At 38.6% G+C, this 17,391-nt stretch overlaps 1 protein-coding gene across 1 annotated transcript in view; it reads right to left on the bottom strand.

Annotated features, from left to right (window-relative positions):
• fgd6 (FYVE, RhoGEF and PH domain containing 6) overlaps positions 1–17,391 on the bottom strand; it is a 143,686-nt gene that overhangs the window by 98,828 nt on the left and 27,467 nt on the right. The window contains exons 3-5 of the mRNA XM_072562384.1: positions 10,522–10,660; positions 871–935; positions 739–769 (exon numbers count right to left, since the gene is read on the bottom strand). Of these exons, the coding sequence (XP_072418485.1) occupies positions 739–769; positions 871–935; positions 10,522–10,660 (235 nt within the window). The remainder of the gene's footprint in view (positions 1–738; positions 770–870; positions 936–10,521; positions 10,661–17,391) is intronic.

The following is a 17,391-nucleotide window of genomic DNA, read 5'->3' on the forward strand; positions in this document are numbered from 1 at the left end:
TCAGGCACAAATTCATGCAAACAGAAATACTTTGAAGTAGTACAGATATTTTAAACTGTTTTGAATTGGCTGATGCTGCATTATACAAATTACTATGCTTCTAGAACTATAACCAACCTTTTAAAAAAACCACTGTCTGAATGACTAACTACTCAAAAAATTATTACTGAAGACAGCAACCAATCAATTTTGAATTGCTGACCCAAGCAATGTGCAACCTATCATTGCAAAATGCAAAGTTATTTTGGACCCAGCAGCTTTGCACTCAGAGTGTTGCAAGGATATGTTTGCTTTTCGATCATTAAAATGGTTTATAGTTTATATGACTAGCACTGGGAAATATCATATGATTAAAGCCTACCAGATGACACACTAACACAAAAATGGAAGGCCTTGACAGATGCCAGCTACAACCCTCACATACCTCTGAAATGGATATTGAATCCTTTTCACTGTTGTTCATGGGCAACCACTCATTTCTTCAAGAATGTGACAGCTGACCAGCGCATACTAAAACTGTTTTTCAGAAGTACAGGACTAGAATACTACCTAAAATTCATTCAAGTTCATTTCTTATGACCACACCAAAGCACTGCATTTCAGAAGGGGAGTCTATTACAGACATTTTGTTGTGCAACACATTCTATATGAACCACCTGCTGATCATGTTCTTTCATCTACTGATTTCAAAAGAATGAAAAAGACTCAAAGTATAAAAACAGAAAATCAATTACTTACAATGTGCAAAAGCTTCAAAACATCCACAAATCTGTTGACAAAAAAATCCATGACTTTATTCTTGTATGCGTAAAATGAGATTATTCAAATTTTGTTGTAATTTTTAAATATCAAAATCAACATGTTACATACACTTTCTCGGAGCTCATGATTTCTCTAGCAATATGATACACTTTGGTTTTCTTTCCTTCGCCATTCTGTTAATGTTAAAAGGCAAGATTTAGAAATTACACTACCATTCACAGGAAAATATAAAATATAACAACAGCATTACATCAGAATACAGGTAGATCTCTTATAATGCCATAGTTGCATTCTAGCAAAACCTTGCTTAATAGAAATAATGAAGCCGATGGGAAGAGTGGGGTTTGGGGCAGAAAATATCGCTCAAAAATCACCCAAACGTCTAAGGCAAAGTATAGCACAGCCTGAGTGAAGGTTATGATGTACAGGTGTCGGTGTTGGACTGGAGTGGACAACGTTGAAAATCACACAATACCAGGTTATTTTGGAAGTACAAGCTTTCAGAGCACTGCTCCTTTATCACTAGCTGTGCAACCTGTACGCCCACTAGCTATGTGGCGAAGGAGCAGCACTTCGAAAGCTTGTACTTCCAAATAAACCTGTTGGACTACAACCTGGTGTTGTGAGATTTTTAACTGAATGAAGGTTGAAATCATATTTATTAACAAAACAAAAGTAAATTTAACAGTACAGCTTTTTAAAAAAATGTAAGGAAGCTTCTCTCTGGACAGTAACTCACAGAAAGCTGCTCAGTCAGTAGTTGACAGCACGCATGCGCGGAACAGCACGAAGACCAGTGCTGACATCATGCATGAACAGTGTGGTGTGGAGATTTCAGTGCAGACATTGGCGCATGCGCAGAATGGCAAGACGACCAGCAATGATGTCACGCATGCACGGGACGTCACAAACATCAACGTGTGCAGAACAGCACGGACATCAGTGCATGCATAGAATGATGTGGATATCAGCACCTACGCAAAACGAAGAGTGTGAACTGATCCCCCCTGGAATGGCGTTATTACCAAAGGAGGTAAGCTTTCTCGAAAATACCATTCCCTAATTCTTCAGCGACGTTATTGGCTAATTGCACTGCCGAAACGCGTGTTACCCAGAACTATCTGTGAATGGTAAACTCAAACATGAGACAAAAAGCTCTACATTTACTGAACAGTTCATAGCCATCCAAAACATTCAAGGTGAGCAAAATGAAACCATTACATTACAGATGAGAACTGAGAGAATTGGCCATAATACTCAACTACTTTAAATATTTTGAACACACAATGAATCACTACAAAATTATTTGCCTCAGCCTATAAACTGCAATCAACTGTATTAATAAAAATAGTCATTGCTGATAAGTGGAAATTTTTTTTTGTGCTAGAAATTTTGAACCAACCAACTAATTTTAATTAAGCAATGTGAATAACAAGGTGGAAATTATTACAAAGAAATGAAACAATCAAATACTTTGAATTAAACAACTAGCTACTGGGTACATTGAGCTTCTTGTGTTGTTGAAGTTGCACGTTTCCAGGTTGTGGGGACTCAAAATACGAAATGTTGGGCTTGAAAGCAGAGCAGTATTAACTTCAAATACATTCAAAATAGAGTACCTTCTCCAGTTCAGACATCTCCCCAGGGTAGAAATGGCTGTCATGAAGGATCATCATTTTAAGATGATTGGAGGAAGGTATAGGGGTGATGTCAGAGGTAGGTTCTTTACGCAGAGAGTAGTTGATGCGTGGAATGCACTGCCAGCAGTGGTAGTGGAGTCAGAGACATTAGGGACATTTAAGCGACTGCTGGACAAGCACATGGACAGCAGTAAGTTGAGGGGTGGGTAGGTTAGGTTGATCTTAGATTAAGATAAGTGCTTGGCACAACATCATGGGCCGAAGGGCCTGTACTGTTCTATATTCTATATGGTTGAATCGAAAACACAGGAGAGCATCGCCAACAGAAGCATAACTGCATTTTCTACACTGTGCATTCTCTTATACTTGTGAGAAGTTGCCAATTGTAGCTATTTTGCTATGTAGATCTTTGTAAATTAGGAACTAAGTTGATGTGAACTTGCATGTCTCAAAAAACATTTTTGGTAGAATCCTTATAAATGAAAGAGAAAACATCATCCAATTTGCCTAAGCTCAGATGTGACTGTGTGGAATGCAAAACCACATTAGGGAGATTTATCTTTGGAGAGTCAAATATGAATCAAAAATATTCAGTGTGAAGCATCAAATTATGCAAATAATGTAAGCATCATAAGTTAAAATGAAGAACCATCTCCTTTCTTCTTCATCTTTCCACCTACTTAACATATAGCGCTCATCTGGAAACTGAATTTTTGGTTGTTTTCTCTTTGGTTCTCTCTCCACTGCCCTACTTCCTTCTCCTGGACATACCTTCCCATCCTGTTATCCTGTGAGCCTCATTCACCCAGCTGCATGTCTACTCTTCTAAAATACATAATTATAATGATTCATTAATGATTAAGGATGTAATCCCCTTCTGCATGAGCACAGGCAGCAGTGGATGTCTGATGCAAGTCATTAAACCAGGACTAAAACAGAGAATTGTCAGCCCTTTAAGCTTCTAAGTTCTGGAGAAGCAATAAAGCTTTCTCATTTGTTAAAATTAACAAGGCAATCGTAACATAGTCTTTATTAATATTCAGCCCTGACAATTCTGAAAATTTGAGGTTAGTGTTACAAGTAAGGCATGTCATCGGCTATAGTAAATATGTTTGCTTTAGTATGTTTAAAAAAAAAGCTTTACATTTATAGAGTACCTTAAATGACCTCTGAACATCTCAAATTGCTGGACAGTCCATCTTTTGAGGTGCAGTCATTGTTTATAATGCATGGTATGTAACTGCCAATTTACTCACATAAAGGATCCACAAATAGCAATGAACCGATGACTAGAAAATTGATTTTCATCATATTTGAGGGATAAATATCAATCAGAGCATTGGAGAACTTAATGCTTTCTCAATGCGATTTTTTGTTTACCTGAGAAATTGAAAATTTGAGTGCAAGCCTGGATTTTGTAACCAGGCTTCTGTTATGGAGTCTCAACTGAGTGACTTAAAGGCACAAGTGCTGAGCCATAGTCTTCAGCAGGCAATGTCTTGGGTATTACTGCATTACATCATTCAAACATTATGTGAACTAACTCTTCATTAAAACTGGATTGTTCATTTGCTTCAGTGCTTTGGCTTGCCTTGCAATATTTTACACTGCTAATAATGCAACAAAAAAAGCTCAACAGTTTACAGAAACTGTTTGTGCAACCTCCTTCGGATGGAAGATCACAATTGAAATCTCAAAACTCTCCAGTTTCATTTTCATCATAATTTTTATAATATGCCAACTTTAAGAAGTCATTCAAGTGCCACAAAGGACTGTGCCATAAATAAAATAAATTAGCATGAATCGTTTCAAATGTTACTGATTAAATGCCATCCATATATCAATGATGTCAGAACTACAAGACCTGTGAACTCTGTCACTATGTATACTGAATGCAAAATGTGATGGAAATTTTAAAGAACTGCGAACAGAAAACTTAAAAACATGTAATGAGCAAAGAAAATGAAGAAAACCAAAAGAACTGCAGGTGTTGTAAATCAGACGTTTTCAGGTCCAGTGAAGAAAATAAAGACTCTGCCATTGTAATTTGGACTCTGAATAAGGAGCTTGATCTCAACAAGCCACTGGTTCCAGAACACTGATCTTCCCTTCATGGTTTCCTACTTCCCTATACCCAATCAGATTGCTTCTGTTTCCTTCCCAAGAGTCACAAATAGGACTGCTTTGGTTGACTTATCACTTTAGCCCGTTTCTGCCCTACTGAACTGAACTACATATTTCGTCCCTTGTTTCTCTCAACCCAAAATCCATGATTTTTCTGGTGCATTCCATCATTTTAAAGTTTCACATTTCGTGGCTCGAACCACCTCCTCTTCGTTATGGATGTCCAATCTCTCTTCATCTCCAACTGAGCTCAAAGTTAGGAGGCTGCTCAAAGTACTTTATTCTAATATACATGAACCATAAGCATATTGGGAAAGATTTTTTTTAAAATGAAAAGCAAAGCTGAAACTTATGTTGTGTGGAAATCATTAGGTACATGGTGCAGTGTATTGCTCTGCCAGGCAGTCAAGTGGTTCTTCATTTGCAAAGTTAATACAAACGTAAAAAGTTATAAATATTTGCATTTATATAGCACTTTTCACAAACACTCAAGAGTCATTTTAAAATATAGTTACTGTTGTAACGTAGTGGCTAATTTTGACACAGCAAACTCCCATAAAGAGAAATCTGACAAAGACTAACTCATCTGTTTGTGATGTGGCAGAAGCACAAATATTATTTGGCAAAAGGTGATGTCAGATTCAACAGGTTATACATTTAAACAAAAATTCCATGCCCTTTCTGATTCTGGAAACAGTCCTGACTAGACAATATACAGTCTTTTGAGATGACAAATGCAAACAACAGTGATCACCCTTGCAAAGTGGTTTGGAAATCTTTGCATTAGTTTTCTTCACTTGCAGCAAATGAAGAAGCTTTCAAAAGAAAATATAATTCAGGGTCTTATCCAACACATAAGGAGACTATTAGCTTAATAGTGCTAGAATCAACATTTTGGTTTGGTTCTGATGCCTAACCCCTGCTCTTTCCTCACAACTCAGCATCTTTTTATCTTCAGCTTTACATACTCATTTCAATTTTGAAAATAACTGTTGAATCTACTTTCACCCTTTCAGACTGTGGATTGCAGCTCACAATTCAGTATTTTAAAAAAAGTTTCTTCATGTCACCTGATTCTTTTTCTTGATCACCCTAGATTTTTTCTTTGGTTTCTAACCTCCTGCCACTGATACAGTTTAGTTTCACTTTACTTATTTATGATTTGAAACCTTGTGTTGAATCTCTTCCTAAATGTCTCTGCTTTAAGGAGAACAACCAGAGATTTCCAGCTATTCAATTTTTAATCCCTGTCATATCTCTACTTAATCTCTTCTACAGGCTGAGGCCTTGGTTTCTTTCCAAGATTGTGGTGCCCAGAATAGAATACTGTACTCAAATTAAGGCCTAACTGGTGTTTCATGAAAGTTTTAACATAACTTCATTGTTTATGTACTGTGCAAATAAATAGCTCATTTCAAGTTGGGACCCTGTTCCTCGAGCTATGGCAAGGATGAGTATTCAAGCCTCAACTAATTAAAACCTATAATGATTTAAATGAAGGATCTGAATGTATTGTATCTAATTTTGCTTGTAATACAAAACTAACTGGGAAACTAAGTTAACAAAAGGATGTAAAGGATATAGACTAATGAAATGAACAGCAAGAACGTGGCACATTGAAGAGAATTCAGGCAAACCTTGTAAACAAATCAGAATCACACGGAGGTGCAGCAACAAATTAAAATGGTGAATTGTATGCTAGCCTTACAAGAGTAAGACTTCAAGGATAATGACTTCTAGGAGAAAGTGAGGACTGGAGATGCTGGAGATCAGAGCTGAAAGTGTGTTGCTGGAAAAGCACAGCAGGTCAGGTAGCATCCAAGGAGCAGGAGAATCGACGTTTCGGGCATGAGCCCTTCTTCAGGAAGCCCTTCTTACTGTAATTATATAGGGTTTTGATGAGACCACATCTGGAGTACTAACACAGTTTTAGTTTCCTTACCCAAGAAAGGATATACATTCCTTCACACTGGGATGGGACCATTCGCCACAGCAGATTCGCCGCCAATGATTCCCCACTGCCCTTAGCCACCGCCCATTGGCCCCTGGAGAGTTTTTTTTAAGCTTGTATTTTTGGAACAGGAATTTTTAGTATGGAAACAGAAATTATTAGTAAACGTGGAAATAAGAAGTTTTACCACGATGGTTTTATATCAGTGCTATGAGAGAATGTTTTCCTGAAGTTAGAATTAACCAATAAAATGATATTTATTTTACCTCTTTTTTTAAAATCAATATGTAGTATGCAGTTGTATCAACAAAGGGGACTGAGAAGTATGAAAGAACAGGTGGGAGGGAAATCTGGTGGCAAATAGTCTTCAGAGGTCAAATGACCTCAGTGGAAAAATGCTGGTGGCGAACCGGCAGTGGCTAATCATTGGTGACGAATGTGCCGTGGTGAATCGTCACCAACCCTTTCACACAGCCTATACGATGTACGTCCACTAAACCAATTCTTGGGATGAGATTTACACTTGACATACAAGTGTAATGTATCCAAATTTGATGATACAAAAAATAGGTGAGAAAGCATGTTGTGATAAGGACATAAAGAATCTGCAAGAGGATATTAAATAGGTTTAGTAAGTGGGTATAAATTTGGCAGCTGAAGTTTAATGTGGAAAGTGTGGGTTGATGCATTTTGGTGGGAAGAATTATAAGGCAGACTATTATTTAAATGGAAAGAGACTCCAAAACAAAACTGCAGCACAGAGGAACCTGGATGTTTTTGTGCATGAAACAAAGAAGGTTGGCATGGAAATCCAGCAAATAATTAAGGCAGCATATGAAATTTTAATGCCAGGAAGTTGGAGATTCAAAACAGGGAAGGCTTGTTATGATTGCATAGGGTGTTGGTGAGGCCACATCTGAAGTACTATGTATAAGTTTGGTACCATATTTTTTTAAAAGAATATACTGGCATTGGTGATCTTATCAAAACATACAGGATTCTGAAGGGGCTGCCTGAACTCAGGAACATAGTTACAGAATAATAGGATACCCATTTAAAATTAAATGTGAAGGAATTTCTTCTGAGAGTGTAATGTATGTCTGGAATACCCTACCACGGAAAGTTGTGGAGACAAGATCACTGACAGTATTTAAAAAGAATGTAGATCATTTTTTGTGATATCAGGGGCTTGAGGACAAATGATGGGCTGGCACGACAGACAAGTTGAGGTCTGGAGCAGATCAGCCATGATCTTGTTGAATGGTGGGGCAGGCTTGTTTCTTATGTTGTTTCCTATGTCCTTAGTGTCACTTACCAGCCTTTTCCCCTTCAAATGCCTCAACTTAATCTTTCTTCACGACGCTCTGAGGCACTTCATTCCAGATCCTCACCATTCTCAGTACAAACAAGGTTCTTCCTCATGTTGTCATTGCTTCTATTACAACACAAAATTTATAACCTGTGGCTTCTGACCCTTCCACCATTGGCAACAGTTTCGTCCTATCCACTGTTCAGACTCCTCATGATTCTGAATACCACTATCAAATATCCATCTTAGCTTCTGAAACTTTAACTACAGAACCGCAAATCCATTTATGTCATAAAATGTATAAATGATATGTATAGTGTGTGCAGTCACTCAAATTTTAGCTGTTCTCTTGAAACTTTGAATGTTTGGACTTTGAATCTTGTACAGTAGCCAAGATCAATAGCCTGGAAAATAAATATTTAACAATACAATCTGCTAATGACTACACATGCTAATGTGTAGGCTAAGACAGGCAGACACAAAGGGCTAATAAAACAGAAATAAAGAATTCAACAGATTACTATTTTAAAGTAGTAAAAATTGGAAAATAAAGCAAAATGAAGATTCCCATACATTGAAGATAAAGTCAGACATGAAGATTTATCTCTGAGACACACTCAAATCATGGAACATGCTAGCAAATGAGATACTATTGCTTAAGTTCATTAATATACAGGAACAGAGCTACACTTTCAAATGGATTTTAACAGCTTATTGTTAATATCATTTCAAAATAAAGCCATGTCTCTGACTTTACTCATATCAAGTGCTATATGTGATAATATCTATCAGAATTTAAGATTTTAGTGACAATCTGTAGCTTGGGTTGTAGTTGACATTGTTGGTTGGTTTGCCAAGCTGGTTGATTTTCTTGCAAAGCTTTGGTCTCTCTCCTGGGTGACATCTTCAGTGATTGTGGAGCGTCCAGATGAAGCGCTGTCATTGTGATCTGCCCCAAATTTATACGGTTCAGTCTATTGTGGCAGGTGGTTCTACTTTCGGTTTTGTACCGTAGTAGTCTGTAGATGGGGTCCTTTTTTACAAGTTTTTTATGGAACCAATGAAAATTCCCGAGCTTGTCTTTGTTTAGTCTATCCCAATATCATAACATTGTCCCAGTTGAATTGGTATCCATCATTGTCAGTGTGTATTGATATGAGGGAGGACTAGTCATGTCGTTTTCTTGCAAGCTGATGCTTGTGTATTCTTGTGGCGAGTTTCCTGCCCATTTGTCCTATCATACCCACAACATGCAGGACGATTGTGATGTATAATACCACACAGCAACCGTGAGAAACATTACATAGAACAAACAATTATATCAATACACACTAACAATGAAGGACACCAATTCAACTGGGACAATGTTATGATACTGGGACAGGCTAAACAAAGAGAAGCTCAGGAATTCCTGGAGACTTGGTATTCATCCACCGGTTCCATAAACAAACATGTTGAAATAGACCCCATCAACCGACCACTAAAGTAGAACCACCCGCCACAATAGATGGAACTGTATAAATTTGGGGCAGACCACTGCGACAGTGCTTCATCTGAATGCTACACAGCACTGAAGATGTCACCCAGGAGGGAGACGAAACATTTGCAAGAAAATCAACCAACTCAGCGAACTGACCAATGTCTATTAGAATTCTTTGAAAATAATTGAAAAAGGAGACATTTGATGTCATAGAACTCAATTTGAAAAGAATCTTTGATAAGATATCTCAGAAGAATTATAACCAAAAGACATGATTTTGACTTGGTGAAAAGCATTTATTTGGGCAGCAGTCAAGACAAAATACCTATGATGTTGAAAACTATATGGAAAATTACTTTAATAATATCAAATAGATTGCAAGTTTTAAAAAAGTTGAACTTCTCATGATTTGTGCAGTCAATTGATGAATAAGTAGAGTCATGGAGATTTTTTTAAATAATGCACAATATGTTGTAGGGAGGGAGACTTAAGAAGCTCCCTTGAATGTCAAAATTGCAAGAACTTCTAACTAGAGGGAGGAGGAGAGCTTCTTCAAGGAAGGCATCCTTGCAAGAGAATTCGCAGTAGGTTAAAATCAACTAGGAGAAAGTGAGGACTGCAGATGCTGGGGATCAGAGCTTAAAAATGTATTGCTGGAAATGCGCAGCAGGTCAGGCTGCATCAAAGGAGAAGGAGAAGAAGGGCTTATGCCCGAAACGTCGATTCTCCTTCTCCTTTGATGCTGCCTGACCTGCTGATGTGAACATACAACAAATGGTCGCAGCTGCACAACATGCCAAAAAAACTGGCACCACCAAGGCAGAGAAAATATCCATTTGGAACTATATGCAACAATCTTTTCGTTGACTTTTCGAAACTATATGCAACAATCTTTTCGAAACTGCTGCAGATATTATACATTGTTAGCATCTACATACCTTTTCTCGTAAAATCAGGGCTATAAAATTTATTTATGCAGTTCAATGAATGATATTAATCTCAATTATGCTTACCTGCTCTCACAAAAATATATTCAGTTTTAAAACTGGTGAGAGATTAAAGTTTATACCCATAGTTAACGGAAAGGCATCTAATAAATTGATATATAGAGGCTGAATGGAATAAATCCAATGACAAGAAAGAATGCTTGCTTTATAGAACATGATGATCCCTGTTATTGAGTAATGCCACAGCAGAACTACTAGAATAAGATTTTAAAAGGTGTCTTAAGAATCATATCTGGACATCAAGGTACCTGCTTCTTTTGCTGATCCAGTTCTCCTTTACTTGTATCTGAACTGGTATCTTCTTCTTCATCGGAGCTAAAAATGATTTCTTCTTCATCTGAGTTGATGTCCATTTCTAAAGAATGGTTATCCTGATCCTGTATCGGGCTACAAAGAAGTTAATCAGAACAGGGTAGAGTCTTACGCTTTCAGCTTATGTTGAATATTAAAATTCAAAACCCTTTTATTTGAAAGAGTGGTACTTCTTTTGAACTAAGAAAAGTTTTAGTAGTGAACATCTTATCTCTCCCAAGTATGGGTGGCACGGTGGTTAGCACTGTTGCCTCACAGTGCCAGAGACCCAGGTTCAATTCCCGCCTCAGGCGACTGACAGTGGGGAGTTTGCACATTCTCCTTGTGTCTGCGTGGGTTTCCTCCGGTTTCCTCCCACAGTCCAAACAGGTGCAGGTTAGGTGAATTGGCCATGCTAAATTGCCCATAGTGTTAGGTGAAGGGGTGAAATGTAGGGGAATGGGTCTGGGTGGATTGCGCTTTGGTGGGTCGGTGTGGACTTGTTGGGCCAAAGGGCCTGTCTCCACACTGTAAGTAATCTAATCTAATCGAATAGCAGAGAAAAGCACTGTAATCTGACTATGATCTAAAATAATTTAGGAAGACCTGCTAGTGCATTAATGTGATTTTCTTTTCCCCTTCACTTCACATAGCAGTCACCCTAATGCATTTAAACTGAAAATATACAAGGGATTTGTGCTGTGAAATGCTTATTAATATTTGAGCTCATCTACTTTTAATCCATGTTTTCTTGTTTAAAATGTTAGTCACCTAATTTGAATACTGTTAAGTCATATGCAGGTAAGCATCATCCTTATCTGACACAGTCTAGACCAGCAACAGTGCTTGGGTCAACATTGCAGGGCTGCTGTTCTTGGGTTGGCAGTTGGAGCTGCTATAGCTGGGTTGGGGGTTGAGCACAGGTGACTGGTAAATTTTCTACGCTGGCAAAGACCCAGTCCCAAGTCAACTGGATTATGGTGGTACAACCTACGCATTGTTTATAGCTTTTTAATTTTTTTTTTTTACAGATTACTAACATCTGTGGTAAATTACATATTAACAATGAGCCAAAATCTGGTCTTGGCAAAAATACTATTCCTTGAAATAATTCAAGTGTGGGGGATAGAATATCCCACTGGAACCACTTATAGACAATTGCAGTCAGATTGCATGTAATCTGAAGTGTCACAGGAGATGATTAGACTCTCTCTTGTTGGAGATGGTCATTGCCAGGTACTTGAGTGGTGCAAATGTTGCTCAGGTTGCTGCATTTACACATGGATTGTTTCAGTATCTGAGGAGTTGGGGATGGTCCCGAACATTGTACAATTATCAGAAAAAATCCCTACTTCTGACCTTACGATGGAGGATGGTCATGGAAGAAAGAACAGGTTGGGCCAAGGATACTACCCGAAAGACTTCCTACAGTGACACTCTGGGAATGAGATGACTGGACTCCATCAACCACAAACATTCTTTCATATTAGCTAGGACTAGTGGTGAGGCTTATTTCCTGATTATGGCTCATTTCAATTTTGCCAAAGTCTCTGATTGCCACACTTGGTCAAATGATGTTCAGTTGTTCAAGACAGTCAGTCATTCTCTTAGTTCACTGAGTTCATCTCTTTTAGACTAAGGCTGTAATAAGGTTACTGCCGGATTTGCTGTGGCTGAACCCAAACTGATCATCAGTGAATACGTTGTTACAGAAAGTGCTCTCAGTAGCACTGTTGATGACACTTCCCAACACTGCGAATGATCAAGAGTATCCATGGGATGGTAACTGGATTTGTCCATGTTTTGTGAACAGAGAAATACCTGGATAATTTTCCACATTGCTGGCAATTCAAGTTTGCAGCTACAGCTTATCTCGGGGCAGGGCTGGTTCTGGAGCTCAAGTCTTCACTAATATTACCATAAAGTTCAAACATGGACAAAAAAGCTGAATTCCAGAGGCAATGTGAATGACAGGCCTTGACATCCAGGCTGCATTCCTTAGTGTGTGGCATCAAGGAGCCCGAGCAAAACTGGATCATTGGGATTCGGGGGCAAACTCTCCTGTGGTTAGAGTCATACCTGACACATAGGAAAATGTTTGTGGTTCTTGGAGGTCAGTCTTCTTAGCTCCAAGACATCTCCACAGGAGTTCCTCAGGGCGGTGTCCTGAGTGCAACCATCATCACCTGCTTCCTCAATCGTAAGGTCAGAAGTGAGAATGTTTGCTGATGATGGCACCATGCTCAGCACCATTTGCAACTCCTCAGACACTGAAGCAGTTCATGTCTAAATGCAACTAAGTTAAAAATCACACAACATCAGATTATAGTCCAACAGGTTTATTTGGAAGGAGCATGCTGCCTGACCAGCTGTGCTTTTCCAGCACCACTCTAATCTAAACTCCGATTTCCAGCATCTGCAGTTCTCATTTTTGCCAGGTTTATTTGGAAGCACTAGCTTTCAGAGCACCGTTCCTTCATCAGGTGGTTGTGGAGAATAAGATCATAATCACAGAATTTATAGCCAAAAGGAGTCCAGTGTCCTTGAGATGTGACACAGCAACAATTTTAGATTAAATCTTTCATCTTTTAGAATAGGATACGCTGGTTTCAGGTCTTTGATATGTAAATCTCAGAACTTTTAAATTACATTCTCCAGATAGCTCAGCTTTTCTAACAATATGTGTTAAAGTCTGTCTGTGTCCCAATGTTGAGTCAGACGATTGTACTAGCCTCCACCACTTCCTCTGGCAGCTCAGTCCATACATGCACCACTCTCTGCGTGAAGTTGCCGCCTCTTAGGTCCCTTTTATATCTTTCCCCTCTCACCCTAAACCTAAGCCCTCTAGTTCTGTACTCCCTAACAACTAGGGAAAAAAACCATGTCTACTTACCACATCCATGCCCCTCATGATTTTATAAACCTCTGTAAGATCACTCCTCAGCCTCCGATACTCCAGGGAAAAAAGAGTCCCAGCCTATTCAGCCTCTCCCTGTCGCTAAAATCCTCCAAGTCTAGCAGCTTGGACAAGGGCAAGAACTGTTTCCTGGGGTGAGGAAGTCCAGATATAGAGGGCATAGGTTTAGGATGAGAAGGGAAAAATTAATAAGTGACCTAAGGGGCAACTTTTTCATGCAGAGGGTGGTGTATGGAATGAGCTGGCAGAGGAAGTGATGGAGGCTGGTACAATCACAACATTTAAAAGGCATCTGGATGGACGTATGAATAGGAAGGATTGAGGGGCATATGGGCCAAGAGCTGGCAAATGGGACTAGAATGGGTTCAGATATCAGTTTGGCATGGATGAATTGGACCGAAAAGTCTGTTTCCATGCTGTACATCTCTATGATTCTTGTTAATTCTTTAATTATCCACTGTCATTTGCAATTTGATGTGGCAGGACTGCAGACCTTTGGCTGTGGAATCATTTGACACTTGTCCGTTGCATACTGCTTTTGCTGTTTGGCATTCAAGTTCTGTATTGTAGCTTCAGCAGGTTGAAATCCATTCTTCCATTACACCTGATATTCTTACCGTGCTCTTTTCATTGAAAAAGAATTGATCCTCTGGTTTGATTGCAATGGGAGAATGAGGGAATTGTTGAATACAATTCTGATGATGCCAATGATCCAAAATGCCTCATATTGTTGTTAGATCTGTTCTGAATCTATTCCATTTAACAAACCGATTGTGCCACACAACACAATGGAGGGTAAGCTTAGTATGGAGCCAAGTCATCATCTTCAGAAGGGCTGTATGGTGGTCATGCTGACCAATACTGCTGCAAATAGATACTGCTGCAATAAGTCACGAAGTCAGAGAGTCACAAGCATGGAAACAGACTCTTTGGTCCAACTCATCCCGGCTGACCAACTTTCTCAAACTAAACTAAACACACTTGACTGCATTTGGTCCGTATCTCTCTAAACCTTTCCTATTCATGTGACTATCCACATGTTTTTTAATTGTTGCATCTGTACCTGCATCTACCATTTCCTGTGGCAGTTCATTCCACAGATGAACCATATGAAAAAGTATTTGATGGTGATCAAAAAGTTTCACTGATTTCTCCCTCTTTTCGATTTCCTCACCACCTAATCATAAGTAGAGTTTGCAGATTCTTTCTGGAGTCTCAGCCAGTTTGGTTAGTGGTGATGTTACTGAGCCACCCTTAATAATGGATATCGAAGTCCATAAAATTTGGTGTTCTGGCTCTGTCTTCAATTTTTCTTCCATTTGGGGTTTAATATGGAAGAATTCCTATTCATCAACTAAGTGAAGGTATTACATGGTAATCAGCAGATCTCCTTGCCTGTTTTGGACCGATACCATGAGACTTCAAGGGGTACAGAGTCAATCAGTTTTGAGGAATCCTATGGTAATTCCCTCTTGATGATATACCATTGTGCTTGCTTGGTCTGTTCTATAGTGATGGGACATACACAAGGATGATGATGGTAGTGTCTGGGCCATAGTGCTGCAAGTATGATATAACATATATGATTAAATTAGAGTATTGCTTGACAAATCTGTGGGATAGCTCACCAATTTTGGCACAAGTTCCCAGAAGTTAATCATGATGACTTTGCAGGATCTACAGCATGGTGATATTATTTCCACTGCCTAGGGTGATGCTAGGTGATTTGTCCAGTTTTATTCCCTTTTGACCTATTTAAATAGTAGCTCAGTACAATTGAGTGGTTAGTTAGGTCAAGTACATTGCTGTGCATCTGGAGTCTAAGGTAGGGCAGACCGGATAGGGACAATGTCCTTAAAGGACGAATGAAGCAGATGAGTTCTTTTTACAACAGTTGATCATGGTTTCCACAAAAAGGCAAGATTTCATTTCCAAACGTTTGTTAATCAATTACATTTAAATGTCACCAGCTGCTGAGGTGGGATTTAAACCAGTATCCCAGGGCATCAGTCCAGTGACATCATCACAACATCAGAAACTCTTGGAAAGTATGCGTGAATGAGTTTTAAATCCTGCAAGCAGAATTTGAGTTTCTGTGAAAAATGTTTATCCATCATTCATTCGACAATTCTAAGGAAAGCAAAAATAGCTCAATTAATGTTTAGCCTCTCCATCCTGAGTTATAAATAATATACATCCTATTCATTAACTACAGTCCCAGCAATAAACAGGAAATTTACTTAGGCCTCCTTCTGTCGTTTAAAATTGGAACATTTGCATACCATTAATTCTATCACCATCAGAAGAGTTATGAAGGACTCTTATTAACTATTGCAGAGTTAAGCAATTCAAGAGTAGGTAAAATTTAAATGACATACACGTGCTTTCATTTTTAAACAGCTAATCAAGGTCAAAGAGAAGCCTCCCTATATAAATATGTTATAAAGTTCAAACAATTATGCCAGTTCAGGCCTTGATAAAACTGTAACTGCCATAAAATTCACTGCATGTCTATTGTTTCAATGCATCCTGTGAAACTTAGGGTTCTGGACACTCATCAAATACCTTTAATAGACTAGCGCTCAGTGTCTTTTAGGCATAAGAAGCAAGAATGACTTCATTTCGAACTGCAAAATCGCAGATCCAGGAAGTGATTCATTAACACCAGTTTTATTGAAATAATGCATCATAAGCAATTAATGTCTCATCCAGCCTCTGCACCATTACTTTTGGAAACACCACAAGATATTAAACAACACATTACTCAATCTCCTCTTCACTTTGGCACTATTATTCAAAAATATGGAGTCTAATTGCACAATAACACAAAAGCCAGCACACTCACTTGACCTCTTAAGCCCTCTACTGCCATATTGTCAGACTGCATACTAATAACCAATCTTAGTTGAGTCATGATTTCCTCTGCTCTCTCTCCTGCTAAACATCTAAAATATGGAACCACTGCCTTTTAATTCTCAGTGTAAACTTTGTGCCATCTCTAATAACTCTCCCATATCAGGCCACAAAAAAGGCTGAGTCGCAGTGTTTATGCCAGTGTCTTTTCTGACTCCCAAACGGAATTTTTGAAACCCACATACAATTGTCACTGTCCCACCTGAAACTTCTGTCATCTCCCAGCTGAATTCTTCAATTTCATTTTTCACAATTGCCAACTGCAAAAGGCTGCTCTGTGCGAACTAACATCTGGATTTTAAACTTTTCATCCTGGTTTTCAGTTAAGTGATTTTGCACCTTTTGTTTGCTACAATGACCTTCAGCCCTACAACCTTCAACTCTGAGAAATCTGTACTCCTCCAATGACATGATGCAGCCACAGTGGATAAACCACAAAGAGATAGTCAGTTTGATTTCATAAAGGACAATAGGAGAAAAGAAGGGCTTGAATGCAAGTCTTTGAGACACAGTACTTGATCCAAAATTGAATGATAAATTTTGAGGTGATGAATTTTTGCACTCAATACTAGTTTAAAAAGGAAGACGCTGACATAACATATCTTTACAATGTTTTTTGATGGAACCACCTTTGTTCAGTTCCAGGCTTATCTATATGACTTGATTGCATCCAATGTATTGTTGGCAATGACTTGACTTTATTACATTAATCATCAAGCAGATGGTGATGTAGTCCAGGTCAAGGGCTCAAAACCCATCACAGCAGTTGGTAGAATTTAATGTAATAAATTGATTTTAAAAAGCTAACTGAAAATGTAGCCTCAGTAATTCTGTCATGACATCATAATCAATTGTTCACCAATGTCCTTTAGAAAAGAAATCTACAGTCCTTAACTGGTCAAGGCTACATGGTCTGTACATTACAATATGGTTGATGTTTAACTGCCCTTTGAAATGGTTCATAACTGCTACTCATTCCAATGGCAATTAAGGACAG

This window comes from Chiloscyllium punctatum, chromosome 44 (assembly GCF_047496795.1).
Source record: "Chiloscyllium punctatum isolate Juve2018m chromosome 44, sChiPun1.3, whole genome shotgun sequence".
Classification (NCBI taxonomy): domain Eukaryota; kingdom Metazoa; phylum Chordata; class Chondrichthyes; order Orectolobiformes; family Hemiscylliidae; genus Chiloscyllium; species Chiloscyllium punctatum.